At 32.3% G+C, this 19,597-nt stretch overlaps 4 protein-coding genes across 6 annotated transcripts in view; 2 read left to right on the forward strand and 2 right to left on the reverse strand.

Annotated features, from left to right (window-relative positions):
* The window catches only part of LOC108762356 (leucine-rich repeat-containing protein 24), a 3,257-nt gene extending 2,690 nt beyond the window's left edge, over positions 1 to 567 (forward strand). The window contains exon 3 of the mRNA XM_018509315.1: positions 2 to 567. Coding sequence (XP_018364817.1) covers positions 2 to 176 — 175 coding nt within the window. The 3' untranslated portion in view covers positions 177 to 567. The remainder of the gene's footprint in view (position 1) is intronic.
* A 2,482-nt stretch (positions 568 to 3,049) lies between these two features.
* LOC108762404 (CAPA peptides) lies at positions 3,050 to 6,993 on the reverse strand. 2 transcript variants are annotated; one of them, XM_018509385.1, is made up of 5 exons: positions 6,887 to 6,993; positions 5,941 to 5,982; positions 4,947 to 5,201; positions 4,237 to 4,386; positions 3,050 to 3,525 (listed from the first exon to the last, which is right to left on the reverse strand). In XM_018509385.1, the coding sequence occupies exons 1-5, from the start codon at positions 6,945 to 6,947 to the stop codon at positions 3,443 to 3,445; spliced, it is 591 nt and encodes a 196-aa protein (XP_018364887.1). In that variant the 5' UTR covers positions 6,948 to 6,993; the 3' UTR covers positions 3,050 to 3,442. The 2 variants fall into 2 exon arrangements, with proteins under 2 accessions (XP_018364887.1, XP_018364889.1); XM_018509387.1 differs by lacking the exon at positions 5,941 to 5,982.
* Positions 6,994 to 12,508: 5,515 nt separating this feature from the next.
* LOC108762364 (WD repeat-containing protein 18) lies at positions 12,509 to 14,165 on the reverse strand. Its single transcript, XM_018509326.1, has one exon. It carries the CDS (start codon positions 13,815 to 13,817, stop codon positions 12,549 to 12,551), a length of 1,269 nt encoding a protein of 422 aa, XP_018364828.1. The 5' UTR covers positions 13,818 to 14,165; the 3' UTR covers positions 12,509 to 12,548.
* Positions 14,166 to 14,243: 78 nt separating this feature from the next.
* LOC108762463 (uncharacterized) lies at positions 14,244 to 16,748 on the forward strand. Of its 2 annotated transcripts, XM_018509477.1 has the most exons (8): positions 14,244 to 14,357; positions 14,450 to 14,472; positions 14,772 to 14,898; positions 14,982 to 15,147; positions 15,234 to 15,451; positions 15,599 to 15,760; positions 15,844 to 16,022; positions 16,099 to 16,748. In XM_018509477.1, exons 3-8 carry the CDS (start codon positions 14,789 to 14,791, stop codon positions 16,236 to 16,238), a joined length of 975 nt encoding a protein of 324 aa, XP_018364979.1. In that variant the 5' UTR covers positions 14,244 to 14,357; positions 14,450 to 14,472; positions 14,772 to 14,788; the 3' UTR covers positions 16,239 to 16,748. The 2 variants fall into 2 exon arrangements, with proteins under 2 accessions (XP_018364979.1, XP_018364978.1); XM_018509476.1 differs by lacking the exon at positions 14,450 to 14,472.
* Positions 16,749 to 19,597: the final 2,849 nt, after the last annotated feature.

Raw genomic sequence — 19,597 nt, forward strand, 5'->3', positions numbered from 1 at the left:
CTTTGCGCTCCACCGAGGTCGCCGCCGGTTCACCTTACGACAATATGGGGCCGCGCATTACGGCAAACGGCAGTTCCGCATTCTCGTTAACGGACATAACGGACATGGACCTGCGACTATCGCCGCCACCACCGCCGCGGATCATTCAACCGCCGCACGAATTCGTTTCCCTCTAAAATACCGGATTCTTTTCCACACCGATTCGTATTGTCACGCAATACTGATTTCATAATCGATAATATTCCGCTAATAGTGTTATCCTAATATACTGTGGAACATCCATTAGCGGCCGGGTATTATTGGATAACATCAATTAGCGTGCGGTAATATTAACCGTGTCAGGAATGGCTCACGAATCGACTCTTTGAGAACGCACGCGCTCGCTTCGAACGAGTGATCCGTATACGCTTCCTCGGTGGAGTTTTAACGACGTATCCTATCGATATTGCTTTGATAGTGACGAGACGTCATATTGATTGTACTGAAGAATTTTTATCTCAATATTACGCGTTCGTTGGGTCATCGTGGACATTACAAATTTTGCAGCCTTAAAATATTGATCGCAATTCTGGACTGCCATTTATAAAATCAAAATTTCTAAATATCATTTATTTATGAAGATAAGTTACATAATAAGTGAATCTTTTAGCAATTAAAAGTCTTATCATTAAACGTCGAATATTGTGTCGCTTTTTGTGCACCTAATCTCTATTTGTTATATAAAATATCATATAAAACTCAATCAATGATCAATAATCAAATGCAGATCAAATATTTAAAGACAAGACAAAGTGTCTTTAATATTTTTTCATCATCTTCTGGACTTCCGCATTGCATTTAGAAAAATGTAATGAGTAGAGCGCATATCTCTAAGTGATTCTCGAGTATTTCATTATACATTGACAAGGAACATGTAAACAACTACATAATTATAGGAAATGGTCTCAACACGTGTCGACGTACAATGTACAATGGGTGTTTTTCATTCATATAATTTATAGAGACAATTAATTATTATAAATATAAATGGAAAGAATTATTATGCGTGAAACTTAATATGCACAATATAATATGTAATTTTCGTAATTACAGTATGATTTAATAATATAAACATAAAATTTAATAATATGAAAAGTAAAAGGTGGTTTATAATTTCAATTACATTTTAAATACGTTTATATTTGCATCTACATTCGAAAGATATATAATATTATTTTATAATTTAACACAAGTTTTAGGATATTTTTAACAAATAAATCAAAATTATTTGCTTTTTATAATTGTGATTATTGAGAAATTGATGGCAATATATCCTTGTGGAAAAATACTATGAGATTAATAAGAAAATCATTGAAATGAATAGTGTACAAAATATTCAATTCGAGTGATTTTGCAATTATTTTCTATCGTTTTTTTCGCGAGTTCAATAGTACTTTTCTATAAGAGCACTCTTCCATGATAACGATAGCGATCGTGATGACAATAGGTCTGTTTTTCATTGTTGTACGATCTGCACTAAAATTTTCACCAAACTTCAAACATATCTACTTCCATCTATTTCATTTTATAAGTACACTAATTTAACTATAAATAATAGATTTACATTATATCATTTTCAGATCTTTTCTTTGTTTCATAGTCAATTTACAATTGTTTATATCGCAACGAATAGAAAGATTTTTCATTTTTATAATTTAAATCTCTTTCCCTTCCTCTTCATCTTCGCTACTAACATAATTAATTGATCTCGATTTGTGTCATCAATTTGAATTACAAATGGAAAGCAAAAATAATTAAAAAGTTCATATTTAACTTTCATCACTGAATGGAAAACACCCATTTTTGGTGGGCACTTCGCAAATCGCATGAGTAGGTAGTTATCGGCGAGTAGCCGGACACCTCTTGGGAAACAACGAGAATGTAGTTGTGATTAGACATCTCCCGCGGGCGCAGTTTAAGTCGACGTGGTTCTTCCCTTCGGCATGCAGCGCGTTCAGCGAATGCGGAGAAAACGCCAAGAGAGAAAATCGATATCTCACTGTGTCGCGGCCGGCGTGTCACCGAGATTAGTATACGGAGCATTCGATCGAAGGACTGATATCGGCCACGATTATCCGACCTATCGAATATCTGTCTGTCTATGCTTGTCTGCCTTGCCGACTTGTCTGGCCGGCTGCCCGCTTGCGCCCATAATGAGTGTGTATGAATGATGGATGGATGCGTGAAGAACCTCTTAGACCTAAGTCTCTTTTAGTCTGCTAACTAAAAAAATAACCCAAAATGAGGCGACTGTTTGTATATACACTTCACGACTACTTCTTCAAAACGAACGGACCTTTAATTAATTGGCGCGACGAGCGAACCGACAGCGTCTCATTATCTTCCCTTCCATTCATTCTCCAAAGTGTATCACTAGTTTGTTACATATTCTCTACGCGTATGTAAATATTTGTTATTATATCACACATTCGTGTACACGTGCGACTTGGACGTTACGAGTGTCGCACGCGCACGCCGGTGCGTTATACACGGAGATATTCATTATGAACACTTTGTCAATTAATAAAATCATTGAATTTTACATACATCGAGTCAATGATTTGTATTGTCTTATTACGTTTGTTGTGCGTTTCGTGAGAGAAAATGATGTACCCCGCGTATCGTATTATCTTCAATTGAATTTGATTATAACATTTATAACATTCATCGGCGTGTAAATCACATTTTTTCAGACGAAAAATCAATGGAAGCATTGAAAATTTAAACAATATGGCATTGTTTTTCTGTACTCAATTTATACACTAACAATAAAACGAAACTATGAGGATTGTTCTTTTCCTATAAGATTTTACCTGTAGTATAATTGGCTACGGCTTTCTATATTATGTACTAAAAAGTGTTGTATCAAATTTCAAATGTTATTAGTAATAGAATCCATTTGTAAATTGTTATATGTAATCAAATAATTATGAGGAACACACTATTTTTAATTGAATTTTTTAAAATATGTACAGTCACATCAAAAACAGATCACCAATTAGCTGAGCGTGTAAATCAAACTTTTATTTCTATTCTCCATTATTTGTATATAAAAACAAACATTGAATTGGATCGAGTATTTCGGAATAAAAATCTGCTTAAAATAGCATGCCAAGTTACATCAAGATCGGTTGCTTCACCAGAGAATTGCTATTTCGTGACGATACTAGGCGACAGGATTGCATGTAAGATTATAAAGTACAGTATTTAAGTACAGATTATGTATTGTTGCATAATTTGCGTACAAAGTGCAAGGGTAAGATGGATCGCCTATGCAAATAGGGAAAACGATCAAAAGCACCGCACGTTACATTTCTGACGTTTTTGACAGTAAGTTCCTTCTTTGTCTCAAGTCAACATCCGTCAAATCCGCGAGGCGCGAATCGTGATCAAAGATGGCAAGTTACAGGAAACTCGTTGCGTCGTGTTCATTCTCGCGACCTAGTCTCGGAGTGTATCCTCCTTGACCTTGACTATTTCGAGAACCTGGAAAGAGATCAATCACATTGCAGAGCGCGAAAAATCACACGTGGACTGTCTTAAATTGCTCGCATTTAAGGATTAATGAAGCAGTGACGCTTTTCTCTTCATACGACGCTATTCTTTATGGAAAAGCGATTCGCGTAATGTCAAAGAATGAATGACGTCGTGTATGATAGTCGATATCTGTTCAACATACGCGACGTGCTCCAAGTATTCCGAGAGAATATTTAATTTAGCGAAAATAATATGATCAATACCTTTTGTAACATTTAAAGATGTTGGCGTTTATTATTACAAACATACTGTTAGTGCTCTTTTGAACAATGCATCCTTGGCTTCATATAGATTTTGAGATAAAATTGAAACATTTTCAATATTTCTTTTTTAATGAGATCAATTTAAGGAACAATTAGTTACTTTCATAAATCTTAAATCGAAAAATATGCGAATAAATCAACGGATTAATACTAGAAGTATCAAGCAGTTATTAATAACCGTGTCTATGTTTTAAATTAATATATTTCTTGTAAAAAATAGAATTTTGAAAATTTTTTATTTTTCAATAATTATGTTCTTTATACTGATAAAATATTTTCATCACTTTCTCTATTTCCATAATAATTTATCCTTTTAGTGAGTAAGAAACGTTGGTACTTCTAGTGTTAATTAATATCATCGTAATAAAAGGTAAAAGTAGGATCCTTTTATTCATACCTCGTAAAATAGAGTAATACGATCGAGGATCGTCGATTTTTTGTGCGAAACGAAGATCCTTGTATCCATGTACATGATCGGGCATTAACCAGGCACCGTCTTTCTGAATTTTGTCAGCATGTTTAAATGCTATCGGTTTATCTGCGTAATCTACATAAAAAAGTATAGTTAACAATTGATTTCCTGTAGATGACAAAAATGTATAATACTTAAATACGGTTCATTGTATAAATTTTGTTTAAAAGCGATAAACGGATCCTGAGGCGGGTCGTCCGACGTCGTTCAAATCAATTCATTAAAAACTGCAAGCGCATGCCACATAATGCAGCATTGTTTCGCACAAATGCAGATATTCGCGCTTGTATTTTTTTTCATAAAATTTATTCAATCCGATAAAAGCCGATTTAATTAATAACGGCATCGCGGATATTGATCTGACGTGAAATGCGTTAAACGTTTATTTATTGCAAGATAACATCCGTGTAGCCAACGTTTACATATTAAAATATTTTGCAGTAATTGCCTCATTAAACTTTCAATTTACTTCAAAAAGTTTGCTGTCAATAATGTTATTAAAAATATTCCAATAAGTCATAATAATTTCTTATTTATAAGAATTATTTCTTTTCGATAATCTTCATATGAAATTATTTTTAAAGATTTAATGCATTCTTTGACATTCCGACATTATTTTTCCAAATTTTTCACACCTTCGTAATCAAGATTTAAAAGAACTTCAGATTCCACGTCGCGTGGAATGTAGAACTCCATATCGGCTTCAGCTGATAAATCCTGAAATCGATTCAAATTGCTCGATTCATCGGATCGTCCGACTCGGGGCTTATGTATTATTCCAAAAGCACGCTCCATTCTAGGGAAACTCGCTATTTCCGAATTTCGGCCGATTCTTGGATACGCCACCAATCCAGCGGAACGTCTATCGTTGATTTTCAATTTTTGACCCTCTAGAACGTGAACGATACGAAATAATTAGATTATTAAATGCTCGAAATTATTTTGTTATGTGTCCTTTTTGGAACAATAAATTCTGCTTTCTTCTAACAATTAATTATCCGAGACTAATGCATCTAATAATTTTTTAATTACACAAATAATACAATAACATAAATAAAAAAAAGCACTAGAAATAAGACATTACAAATTATTTCGAATAAATTCTTTTCATAATCAATATGTGTATACTACAGCGAATTATTTTGTGCATGTACTATTATACACATACGTGCTTTGTAAACAAACTTATATAAAAAAAAAACTTATATAAAAAAATATGAAACTATAAATATACAATATGTATATTCAAAATTTAAAAATTATTTGAAGTGTACAGGACAATATTAAGAAAAATAAAAATCTATATTCTTTACTAAAATTTAAATAAAAATTTGTATTAATTTTTTTCAATGAAGATATAAAGTTAAGCATCGCAATTTAAAAAAAAACTAAATGTACAATCAATAATACGTTCACAAGAATTTAAAAAACGTCCAAAATCTGAAATACATTAAAAAAATATATAAATAAGTAGAGCACAGCGTTTTGATTGATGATAGTCGTAACGTTTGTGTGCATATATTCGATATTTATGTATGAAACAGTAAAAAATTAGTCACAAAATGTTATAATATGAAAAATGCCACACAAAAGTTATGAAAGTATGCGACACTCATGCGAGTTTCTTGCCTCTGGTGGATTCGAAGTGCTGGCCGACCGAGCATCTGGCAACTGCAAAATAAATAGAACATCGTCGACGTTTTTCCATCAAAAGTCGGACATCATAATCCCTAACAATTTAATCTACACTCGCACTCGTGGCGCTCAACGATTTCCTGTGAGAATTCAGTATGATACTTTTTTTTTATCCGCGCTATGACTTTTTTGCACTTTAATTCCCCGTCCTACTTCATTTTTACTTCGCTTCGTTGGGAACTGCTGCATCCGAGTTGTTGTTTGCCTCAATGAGAATGAATTATTTAACACATTATTCGCGAGAGAATAAAAATTCCGACTTTTAATATTAGATTAGAAGCTCCCTCCCTGCGTTGTTAGTCATTTTTTTCATTTATAATTTCCACGATGTCGATCATCTTTAATAATAATTGGATAACATGTATCAACTATTTTCATTTCTATATAGTATATGTATTTTTACTTCTATATTATTTTAATTCTATGTGTGTGAGTATGTTTTGGATTAAGGTTTAAATTAACATCCGAATTTAATATCTAGACCAGGTGAATCGATTTTGCGGTTAATTTAAGCCGATCTTAATTTATCAAGATGCTTTAACTTTTAGTATAATTTACAAAAATAATTAGCTAATGTTTAAAATGATATATTATAAAAGTATCTTAGGTTGCGTTCCGAGTTACACATGAAGCGCATAATGCATCATTTGTCTTGTTCACCAAATAATGAAGAAGAATAAAATGATACATCATGCGTTTCAGGTGTTACTCGGAACGCACCCTTAATATATTTGATAATTAAGTATAAAAATTTAGAATATAAGAAATGCAATATACTGTAAATTTTTTAATAAAAATTTTCGAATTAATGGAATCAGATATTAATAATCAAAAAACGAAAGAGGCAATGTATATTTTGAAATTCGCGATGTTGACTTACGATTAAGAGACGTAGAAAATGCCAGAAGGATCACGAAGATAAAAAACCTGTTGTCCTGCATTTCTGTGACTCCCGATGATCAAAATTCTAAGTAGACGATGTGAAGCTTAGAATCGCACTGAATGTCTCCTGTTACTCGACGTCCGATTTTATACCTTGCGCCCTCCACCGCCACTCTGCTCGATTATGAACCTGCCACCCCACAGTTCAAACCCCTTGTCGTAGAGCGTCCTCGTGTCTCGCCCCTACTCCTTGCGAAATCGATGTATTTTTCGCGAGATTGGCCCATTAGCACACATCCAGATATCACAAATACAACACACACACGCACGCACGCACGCATGCACGCACAAATGTGTGTGTGTGTGTGTGTATGCGTACGTACAGGTGCATATGTTAGGTCCTGCGCATAATGAAAGAAATATTCACGCAAAAAAAATATTTTGCTGCTCCAACTAAAATTATAGCTGTTTTTTGTATCTGATAGAAAATTATGTATATCATACACATAGAATTTATAGCACAAATCTAAATTCTATCTATGTCATCTATATGATTTAGATGCAATACATATACAATATCGCAGTACTTATTAGAAATTTATCTATTTTAGCTATTTTTCGTACTTAGATAATTTTCGCTACAAGTGCAAGATCACTTTTTTGAATGATTAAGAACAAGAATAAATATTAAATGGTAAAGAAAGGAAAAAAATACAAGAATAGAGATTGATGTGAACGTAATGCATAGTATGAATTCATATAAATAAGAGATATATAATAAATCTTACCTCTCTCTCTCATTCTTATATTTTATCCATTTATATCCATTGTGCATTACGTTTAATTTAATTGTTTAATTGTTTAATTTATACTTCTAATTTTTTTATTCTCTAATATTTAATATTTATTCCCGTTTCTAATACTTCTCCCATTGTAGGCAGGGCTTTATACTGTATGTATGATATCCTTTTTTTTTGCGATCTACTTAAAACGCCATTAGACTTTTTCCAAAAACAAAGTCATTATCTTAATCTCATCAATTATAATTTAGAAATCTGAGAGTAATCAGAATTTTCAACTTATTTAAGGATGTTTTATACATATTTTTAAAATGATAACAAAATGATGAAAAAATTACAGATAACAATCTGTAATTTAAAAACAATGTGACAAATTTGGCGACGGTTTACTATCTGAATCATAAGTTATTTTAGTAAATGGTAGTATTTTTTTAATCTGTGTTCTAATAAAAATGTATAAAAATGTATTATAAAATAAATGACAATCTCAATTTTTTAATATAAACGTTTTAATATAAACAAAATGTATTCAAAATTATTTATGTATAGAATTACATTGCGATGCATGAACTAGTTGCCCAGTAATATTTTACACAAACAAAATGTTTATTTGTTCTATAGTATATTTTGTAACTAATCAGTGAATCGCAATGAAACCTTGCATAAGTTACTTTGAATATTTAAAAAAAATAAAACAAAATTTAGATATTTTTGTTATCATTAAAAAAATTTTAATTTTTAACAATAAAAATAATAACAAATAGAATAAATAAACGACAAAAATGTGTTATTAAATAAAAGTGTAATCTTATTCACACAACTTTCATATGTATATAGTTTATTTAAAGTGTAAATATTAAACACATTTCTAAATTTAATTTTCTTTGCAGAGACTGTACGTGTGATACATCTTTAATAGCAAAATTTCTACAGAACGTGTGAAATTATTTCCTTACAAAGACAATGAGCCCTAATTTGTTTTATCAAATATACAATAAAGATGTGATCTGTATTGTAAATTTTTTACAACATACGTGGAACGCACAAAAACATGATTTTATTAATGTAGTAACATAATATTTGCAACTTCCAATAATTTTCAAAAATTTTCCATATATGTCATGTATATACATATATTATGTCCGCTACTTTATGCATAATAATGTTATAATACTTTATGCATAATAACACTTTATGCATAATAATGAAAACATATATTATTAATTTTTATGACACGATCGATTTTTATATGTGTCCTTAGAGGGTCAGCAAGACTGATTTACCGGAAAAAAAAAAAGTATTCTCAAACGCACTTTTAAATGTACCAGTAAGAACACCGCGTGTAACATCAATTATCGGATACTATATCGGGTATAGTAATTCGGTCGATGTCGACGTAGGTGTAAAAGGAGGCCGGCATTACGATGATGCAGGATAATATATAGATTTATGTACGCGTGATGAGATTATCACGCGACAGATTATAACGCATTATTTGTGCGTGACATTTTCTCGACACGTTTTCTGGTGCGATCTTCCACTGAGAGTAATCTCCCTAACGCGTGTGAACGTTCTCGCGATGCTTTTTCACGCTATTCCTGCACGTCCGGTTACAACTGGATACTTCCGATTCGATGAGAGGCAGAACATGGTTCTTCAAAAATGTATACACCGGCAAAGTTAATTTACCTTTTCAAAAAACCCGGTTAGGTATTCATAACTTTAGATAAAACATAAATAATTTGTAGATGTATTATCCTCTCAGAACTAACACGTGCAAATACGATAATATATTTATATACTTAATATATTAAATTATTATAAACGATAATATATTAGTATTTATTATCGTTCATATAGTAATTTAATATACATATATTACAAACATAAAATACAAAGAGCATTCAGCCACGCACAGGGTGTTTTTTGTGAATGTCATATATTTAAAATTCTTACGTTCAAGATACAAATTATAGACGTTTCGGCCTATATCAGGCCATCTTCAGTATACAATATAAATAATATAAAAATAGTTCGCAGTCATAAGATAAAAAGAATTGAAATAAATAAACGATCAATGATTCTTAGTCATAAGATTAAAAGAATAAATTAACAAAAAATAACGTTTTGTTCGAATTACAATCTACACTTGTGTATGTTGCCAAAAATTCTTACTTCTATTCGTCTTAATGAGAGACTTTTATATCGAAAAGTTGTGAGAAACATCAGATTTCCAGATTCCGTGTTTGTCACAACGATCCTTAAATTATTCTCCATCAATATTAAAATTGTCCTTCTCCATGTGAGACAAACGTGAAACAGAACTACTTTTATTTGTAAAAATAATGTTTTATCTGTGATATCACAGATCTCAATACTGATGGAGAATAATTTAAGGATCGTTGTGACAAGCACAGAATCTGGAAATCTGTTTCTCACAACTTTTCGATATAAAAGTCTCATTAAGACGAATAGAAGCAAGAATTTTTGGCAACATACACAAGCGTAGATTGTAATTTAAACAAAAATTTATTATTAATTTATTCTTTTAATCTCTTATGACTAACAATCATTGATCGTTTATTTATTTCAATTCTTTTTATCTTATGAGGGCGAACTATTTTTATATTATTTATATTGTATACTGAAGATGACCTGATATAGGTCAAAACGTCTATAATTTGTATCTTGAACGTAAGAATTTTAAATATATGACATTTGCAAAAAATACCCTGCGCGTGGCTGAATGCTCTTTGTAATTTTATGTTTGTAATTTGCGGCCACTAGTGAATTTATAAATAAATATATTATTAATGTACTTATACATGTCAATTCTGAAGGATAAAAATTTATATAATTTTTTCACACACGGAGAAAATTATCTTTTAAAATTTATCCTCAAAATATAGTATTGTAATTGTGGTACAATACAATATTTTAAAGATTTTTATCATGCACACTTTTCAGTAAAATTAATCAAACTTATTTTATATTTTGTTATAGTTTTATTAATAAATAAGAGAGAGATTTATATTAAAATTCCTCGGAATACAATGTTATCCCACGACTATCATATTTTTAAAATAAACTTTTAAGAAAACATTCTTTCGGTGCATGAAGAATTTTTTCGGAATAAAGCGAGAAGTCAATTTAATTGTAGAATAAGGAACAAAAAAATTGAGGGTATGAGCGGAATAAAGGTCTTAATTACAAAAAATCTTAATTTTAATAAAAATTAAAATAACTTGCTATTCTTTTATTATACACAAATTGGTACAGTATCAAATGAATATCTTTAAGAAGTTAAATGTATGTAGACAGTACTTGTCCATTACGATCAATATTAAATAAAAGAGCTAATCTCCGGAAAAAGGGCCTAACTAGAATTGTGCCTTTATTTCGCTCTCAATTAATAAACGATATTCTACAATTAACCATACAAAATTATAAGCTATTAATATAAAAATAAAGGACTCTAAATAATAACAATTATAATAAAATAAGTCTTCGATTTTAAGAAAATAGGTTTGAATATCAAATTCATGTAATTTCTTTAGGATATATAAAATAATTTTACGCATCAAGTACTTGCGGTTGGTTCTTTAATACCCTCTAAACTTATTTCATTATAATTGAAATTATAAGCGTCATTCATCAATTTTATTTTCTTATAAGTTATCTTGCGAAGAAATAAAACTAGTGCGATTGATACGTTTGAAATTTGGCTTGCAAAAGTCACAATGTATATACCGGAAAATTAGATAAACCGGTGACTTATTGTTTCGTGTATAAAGTAAGGCATCTATTTATTTTCGCAGATTAATTTATTTTCGATGGACACGATATACTGCTAATGAACGTCTCATTTATATGCGCATAACGGCTCATTTAAATATAAAGGAGCGTCGATGAGGATCGTATCTAACGTTTAGCGCCGGTTTACCATTTAATTAATTGTACACGTGTATTCCGTATACGGATATGAATAGGGACACAGATATGGAGGCATGCGACATGTATTCAGTAAATTTATTTTAAACGAAAAGAGTCGTATAGATTGAGTTTCTAGAAGATTTTGATTAATGCATATGATGAGATTGCGCTTTTCACCAGTCGATAATTTTTTACATCGCTACAAGAAAAAGGAAAACTAGTTTACTGCCGAAAAAATGACGAGAAACAAGATTATTCTATCATGCCGGAATGATCTCTTCATTCAATATTACGAAAAACAAGTATCTGTTTGAACTTAAATAAAATGTTATTTTTGCCTGTATGTTATTTTATGGCGCCTGAATAAAAGATTTTAATTGTAATATCCTATTTTAGTAGTTTGACGACAATAGCATGCTTCATCAAAGATATTAATCTCCGATCTAACACTTTAATTACTAAAAATAATTAGTAACATTCTTTACAGATAATAATAGACAAACGTAAATATCTCACAAAATTAACTAATCTAAAATAGACTTTCCTAGACTTCTTGCTTCATAAATCTGTGAATATCGCAATAGTTTGAAAAAAATGTAACAAAAACATGGTACAGACAAAATAGAAAATTACACCCATCTATTTCTTATATTTATTGAAAAAAAAACATAAAACAATTTATTTGGATAAAGAATATTTTCAGGTAGATCGAATAAAGAAATATTATTTCAATTTTTGTTTTTATATGACTGTATATTTTTACAGTGTAAAATATTTGCCTATATCTTTCAAAAATAAAACATATTTCAATAGAAAGAAAGTGATAATATATATTATCATTATCTATGTATTCTACAAAATGTATAAATAAAAATTTCAGTCTCTCGATAAGAATAAAATCCAATGATTATGCTCCAATATTCTTTATTAATCATCAACAATCTTTTTTAAGATATGTGTAACGCCATATTGATATATGGCAGCATTAATTTTCTTTAATTTGTTAATCTCTTTCTGTAGATCGTCCAACTTCTTCGACATCTGATCCGATCCTCGAGAATCGCTACTGCCTTCTATATAAGACTCGAAGTTCAGGATCTCCGCCGAATTTCGTCCTCTGGAGACGACCTCGACGACGCTCTCTCTACCACCGTCGTCTGATGTCCTCTGTAGATTTTGCACCTGCAAGCGTGGCTTAAGGACAGAGGCGCGAAAATTGTCGAATCCTCTAGCAAAAAACGCAGCGGTAACTGGGCCCTTATGCTTGAGTGTCCTGAGCACCTGCCGGCTGGCAATGTCCCAGACATGGACTGCACCGTCGGTAGATCCGGACAGCAGAGTAGAGCAGTTCACGGATACCGACAGGGCGGTCACATTTGACTTGTGCGCCTGGAACACGGCGCTCTCTTCGCACGAGCTCACCGTGACATGATGCTCGACTCCACGTGGCGGTTCGTGCAGGTTACACTGGAATATGTCACCAGTTGTGCAGCCCACGAAGAGTTCGCTCTCGCAGACGTTCGCGGTGACCGCTGTGAGCGGTGCGTCGAACACCAAGGAAACCAGGAGAGCTCCACTGCCAAGCTCATAGATGTTCGCGGTTCGATCTAGCGAGACTGTATACAATCTCGCGTGAGCGTCACCATGACCGAAGTGCAGATCCCTGACTGGCAAACTATGGTTAGAGAAAGCGTGGACAGGCGAACAACGCGAGTCGTTCAGCGCACTATAGAGCGACCATACGAACACCAGACCATCTTCGCCAGCACTGGCGAATAACGAACCGTCCTTTGTGATGGCTAGACAGCTGACGGTCTGATAATGCCTGGTCAGATTGACCAGTAGCCTGCCGTTGCATGTCTGCCAGATGAACAGCTTTTCTCCCACGGAGGCAATTATATAGGATCCATTTGGCGTGCAGATCAAGGCGTTGACTTTGCCTGGCGTATTCAATCGAATGTTGGGTAACGGTGACGGACTATTCAGCGGCCAGATGTGTATACGAGGTCTCGTGACGTCCGCCCCTAACACGTAGCTATCGCTCAAAAGCTGAAGGCTACGATGTCCAAGTGCCGTCGCGTTCTTGTACACGGACAACAGAGAGCCGTTCCGAGGATCCCACACAGCGGCGCTCCAACTCTCCCCGGTGGTGTCGCTCGTCAGGATCACTTCTTTCGCGTCAGTTACTCGGTTCATTTTTGAATCTCAATCTCAACACTACACTGTACTGTATCAATAACAATTACGACCGTGAAGTTGACCTTGTCATTTCTTCTTCTTCTTTTATGAATATCCGTCGATATCGAGAAACATCATTCTTTTTCAACTTGCTTTAGCTTTATGACTATTGATTGCCTATAAACACGTGGTACGACATACAGAATAGGTTAGGTACCTCCTGTATCTGAAGATATTCAATCCAGATGGAGCTACTATCTCAGAATTTGACAGCGGTGTGTTGTTGCGTCTGTCGATCACAATCACTTTAAAATTCAAATAATTCTTCTGTTAGAAAAAGATAGAAATAGTGAAGAATATTCAAAAATACGAAACAAAAATTTCTTTATTTTTCGTTATTCGATTTATTTTTTTGTTTTATCAAACAACTCTTAGCCTTCAGGTCATCACTAAATACATGCTAATCGTCACTTCCTAACGCTTTCTAACCGTTTTCTAAAATCATAAATAGTACACACTATACACGGGACGGTATCACGTGACATCGTTAAGAGTGAGGTATTGTATTTCGAAATACTATTATGCGTGTCTCTTTTTACGTATGATTAGTTGACTTTGAATCTTGTGATTCTTTGCAAAAAACGTCGAAGAGGAGAAAGAGATCGATTGAAAGGTAATCTCCTTATTAATATCACGATAAAAATAATATCGACGTAAAAACCGATCGCGTTTTATTATTTACCACGCAATTTGACTCGTTAGGACCGTTAGGTCATGCCTGGAAGGTTATGCTACGTCGCGATTACGTCAATTCTTTGATTATTTTCACGTAAGGCCGGTTTTGTCATCTCGATTGAGTGTCAACCGTGATTAATCAAATCTGTTTAACGACAAATGCGATTAGTCTCAATAAAGTTACCAGCTGATAAAGTTAATATTGGGAAGTAGTAAAAATCATCAATCTTTTCTTAGCCTGTCCTCACTTGCTCATGGGATTTATTGATGATGAATTGCAAGAAGTATCACAGCTCTGCCATAATGTCGTTGACGGAAGCCGCCTCGTCTCTTGTGTACCGAGCATGGTCCGCGTCGAAATAACGTAAGAAAACTCCATATCGTGCTTTTATCACACTGTCAAAATAGTTTCCTATCATTGCTTATTGTGATTTGTTTGTCTTGCAGAAAAACACCGTTTAAACAACTCGTTGTGTGCATCCAATTCCAAAAGGATTATCCTGCATCGCCGTTGTTTGTTGAGTTAAAGAGTAAAACTCTGTCTGCGAAGCTGCTCGATGGACTAACAGAAGTCTGCGAAAAAGAGTGCAAGCGTTTGTTGAATAAAGCGCAGGTTTATACTTGGAGAGATTTATATGTACTAACTAGCTACATATAGAAATTATTTACATTTAATACAATTAATTCGTATGTTTGTAGATATTGCCAATTTTAAAATTCATCAGGAATTTCATTGAAGAGAATCCTCTCATCTGCTGCTATGAGGAAATATCAATATTGAAAAAACTTTTAGGGGATAAGGACGAGTTCAAGTTAAAGCAAAAGAATTCTTCCATCAATCTAACACTGCATCAAGATTTGTATCATTTTAAGACCAAGCTTGAAGTGCCAGATAATTATCCTACCAATTGTGTTATGTATGTTAGTCTTTTTTTGAAACACACGCACGCGCGCGCGCGCGCGCACACACACACACACACACACACACACACACACACACACACACCTTTTAAATTATAACAAATTCAAATCCAATGTGACTAATTTATATAATTTGTTTACAGTTACAGTGATGTTGATACGAATTTCCCACCACTGTTCAATCGCTATCTAGTTGGACAAGGAAGGGAATTAGCAAGGAAATGTGTCGAGCCACCACTGAGGAAACAACAAAACCCGTTTACACCATCACCGTCATTAAACACAGTTGTTTCCTTTCTCATAAAGTAATTTTTATTTTTATATAACATTTTTATTACATTTTTTAAACTATTAGTTTCTTTATTTTATTACATTTTAATTTGTGCAGGAGTGTGAAAGCTTTTCCGCAAGAATCCTGTCAACACTGCAAAGTAAAGTGCTTGCCAACAGATCCCAAAGAGATTGTAATCGACGAAAATGCGGATTTCCACGCCGAAAGACTTTATTGTGGTCATCTCTTCCACTTAAAATGTCTCGTGACATACATGAAGACTCCGCCATTCCATGGTAAAAATAAAAGTTTTTTATTTAGTCAAATTATATTATAGAAAAATTAAAAATCTTTTTATTTTTTGTGTTAAAGGGGGTAAGAAATGTCCAAGTTGCGGTCAACGCGTTTATCATGACAAATGGGGGTTATCTGATAGATTAGCAGAAGCCCGTTGGGCTCATCAAGAGGCACGAATGAGAGAATTGGCGGAAGTTGAAGATTTTTTCAACTAATATACTCGCATCTTGCAGACATGTGAAATATGAGTTTCACGATAAAACTTAATGGAAGAAGGGTGTAATTTTTTTCAAAATTATACATCGCGATTGCTTCCTTAAAAATCGTAATGAACGCGATCATCGCATCACGACTTTTATGTGTATATATTATACATTTGTTCAACTGTTTTTGTCACATTAAAAATCTTTGATAGTTCAGTATCCCGATTCTGTAGTTTCAGTAAAGTTGTATTACCATTATCGCGCAAATATTATACATGGAAAAACATGCACAGCAACAACATAACGATACCGAACTGTCATTACATTAATTACAGAATTATGGTATTTACAGAATCGGAGTATAGAGCATAGCTGATGAAATAATAAAAAATATCAATTAAAATGCAGAATCAGAGTGTAGAGCACAGCTGATCAAATAATAAAAAATATCAATTAAAACGCAGCAAATACGAAAACATTTGTTTTTCAATAATGTAATACCATTAAAAATCTATAAATAAAACGGAATATTTTTAAAGAAAAAATATCTTCACGAAATATAGAAAATGATATCAGTTTTTATTGCTTTATTTCATTAATCGAATTGTTTACATGGCTTAAAAAATTAAAAACAAATATAGAATATTAATTGCAGACGCAATTTTAAATCATGCAATTTAAAAATCAGTTACACATATCGCATTACGATTCAAGAAAAGAAAATTGCGATATATCGAAAATTTGCACATCTCTAACTGGAAGTACAATATAATAAATAAAATAATTTGTATATATATAAAGTATAACAACTGATTAAATTAAAATGAAATGCAAACTCAAATTGAGAAAAGGAAACCTAACTTTATAAAATATATATTATTTTTTCATAATAATATGTAAGAGACATCTCTGTGTCAAATAGTTTATTAGCTTGGGGATTTAAAAGAAATAAAAGCGAACATCTATATTGCTCTTGTGAGATGTTGTCAGGCTAGAATGTTATCATAATCTTAAGTAAATAGTTAGCATCATAAGGAAATAAATCTTATTTTGAAAGTTATTTTTAGCTTGTCATTATTATTACTACTATTTTCATTTTTTCAACAAGAGGGGCAAATATATTATTAAAAAGAATTTAAAAGAAAAAATAATTTTTGAAATAAATTTATAAAAATACTTATCCGTTTCCGCGCGCGCGCGCGAATATAAAAAATTAATATTTTCAAGAAATAGAAAGTGAACCAGAATATCATTATATGATAAATGGACATTCACTAATTTAGTCGGTAAGAATATTTTTTTATAAATACATTTGTGTTCTTATATTTTTAATTGTGTGTTTTATGTGACGATAACAATTATATTTATTCATACATGTGCTTCTATTTTTTTCATTTTGTATATCAATAATTTTATTACAAGATTATTTACCTATTACGAGATTATTTACCAATTCTTATGACATTTTACAAGATTATAATGATTTTTAATGCTGGAATTTGTTTAGGTACACTTAATATTCTTTTACTAGAAAATCAATTTTTAAGTAATACGATTAAAAGCAGGATTTTTATAATAAAAATGAAAAAACGACAGGTATAATAGCCCGCATATACATAATTTCTTTAAAATTAATTATTTTCTTTTGATCACACGATTAGGACGAAAACAATTTCTCATAATTTTTATTACAAAAACAAAGATGTTTAAGAACTAAGATGATAACAAACAAAGTAGTTTAAGGATTCTACCTCTCTAGATATCAATAAAGAAGAAAGTATCTCTTTAATAAGAGGTTTTTGTTTATGACTTCGCACGAACAATGTGAGAAATCTCTATTGGACACAGTGTAATAAAAATCACGAATAAATAAACCTTAAAATAAATTTGAGAAAAAGGGATCTCTGATCTGTTTTGTGTATCGAGCAACAAATATAATATATTTGTAATCTTATATATCATATACGTTGATGCGCTGTCCGAAGCAAGTCGACTCGTTCAGTGATACAAGTAATTATGATTAATGTGCAGAAGAATTATCTCAGACTATGGACTGAAAGGGGGAGGGGTACAGTCTCGCGTGTATGCACGAATAGTTGTGACCGTGTTCGTGACGTATTGATCCTCCGTACCGTCCATAGTGATATTTTCTCCATCTCTTTTCCTCTCTCTTTCTCTCTGGTTTCTCGTACGGGTAGATTTTCGTTTATTCTGTCGCGCCGTTTACTTTGCCCCTTTCGTGACTGGCTAGTGTTTCTTACACGTATGTCCATCATGGGACAATATCTCCGGGAACATGTATGGCATATTAAAGTAAACGTGAAAAAGGAGAAAAGAAAATGTGCGATATACGATAGCCGATGAGCCATTAGCTACAAAAATTATTCGAAACTGCTTCTCATTTATTTTAATTATTTTAGAATGTTTGATGGATAAAATTTTTGTTTTAAAAAATAATTTAAATAAAAATCTGTATTGGAAATTCGTCATTGTGATATTTTTCAGAAATTTTGTTTTTCTTTTTATTAAAAATTAAAGATTAATTGAAAAACCTGACATATCTGTTTCAGTTAAGAAAATATAGGTTATAAATATTTCATTGTGTTAAATTCTCGATTGGAGACTCGCTAGAAGATGCAGAAAAACAAGCAGTTGAATTTATTTTTCTCTCATTCATTTTTATAATTTGACGTGCATTTTAATTTATCTAAAATGTCCATTTAAAATTAATATCTTTGTATACTTCATCTTTTTGACAGGTATTATTTAATCATTTATCGATTCATTAAATTCGTCTTTTTTTTCGTCATTGATAATTTATATTCTTCTCTTGAGAATATTTCTCACATCAATTCTCAGTGTATTATTTATTACTATTTGAATTATTACTTATTACTTATTATACGTCTCATAAGTTTTACTCATTATTAATGACAATATCTATAATGAAAAAAAAAACGTTATATAAAATTACTTTTTTCATATTTTATAAAAAAGTCGTTGCGAGTGAAATTAAATTTTGATATTAATCGACTGTTCCTTTCGATGTGTAAATAGCAGTAATAAACAGAATTCGCGCGAGTACATCGATTCCCAAGGGCGATCGACTAAATTTTTCTCCCGTCGTACGCTCGCATTTAGTTCTGGGAGACAGCCGGGCAGACTAATTCCCAGTTATCGATTTCACGCATACGTGGAAACGTACGCTCGTGTCGTACTCATGTAGGGCGGACACACCGTGTTCCTTACACCTGAAACGCAATTACGACGACGACGTTGACGGTAAATCTGGCTCCTCGTGTTCCCACAATGCATATCTATACACTTTCTCTCTCTCTCTCTCTCTCTCTCTCTCTCTCTCTCTCTCTCTC

The sequence above is a fragment of the Trachymyrmex cornetzi genome, unplaced genomic scaffold (assembly GCF_001594075.2).
Source record: "Trachymyrmex cornetzi isolate Tcor2-1 unplaced genomic scaffold, Tcor1.1 scaffold299, whole genome shotgun sequence".
Lineage (NCBI taxonomy): Eukaryota > Metazoa > Arthropoda > Insecta > Hymenoptera > Formicidae > Trachymyrmex > Trachymyrmex cornetzi.

Excerpts from the sequence above, each read along its gene's own strand:
- LOC108762404 (XM_018509385.1), bottom strand. The coding sequence starts at position 6,947 with ATGCAGGACAACAGGTTTTTTATCTTCGTGATCCTTCTGGCATTTTCT. Across the intron at positions 4,387-4,946 it reads TTTAAATCTTGATTACGAAG|ATTACGCAGATAAACCGATA; the intron begins GTGTGAAAAATT and ends TTTTTTATGTAG. Across the intron at positions 3,526-4,236 it reads GTATTACTCTATTTTACGAG|GTTCTCGAAATAGTCAAGGT; the intron begins GTATGAATAAAA and ends ATCTCTTTCCAG.
- LOC108762364 (XM_018509326.1), bottom strand. The coding sequence starts at position 13,817 with ATGAACCGAGTAACTGACGCGAAAGAAGTGATCCTGACGAGCGACACC.
- LOC108762463 (XM_018509477.1), top strand. The coding sequence starts at position 14,789 with ATGGGATTTATTGATGATGAATTGCAAGAAGTATCACAGCTCTGCCAT. Across the intron at positions 15,148-15,233 it reads GTTTGTTGAATAAAGCGCAG|ATATTGCCAATTTTAAAATT; the intron begins GTTTATACTTGG and ends GTATGTTTGTAG. Across the intron at positions 16,023-16,098 it reads GAAGACTCCGCCATTCCATG|GGGGTAAGAAATGTCCAAGT; the intron begins GTAAAAATAAAA and ends TTTGTGTTAAAG.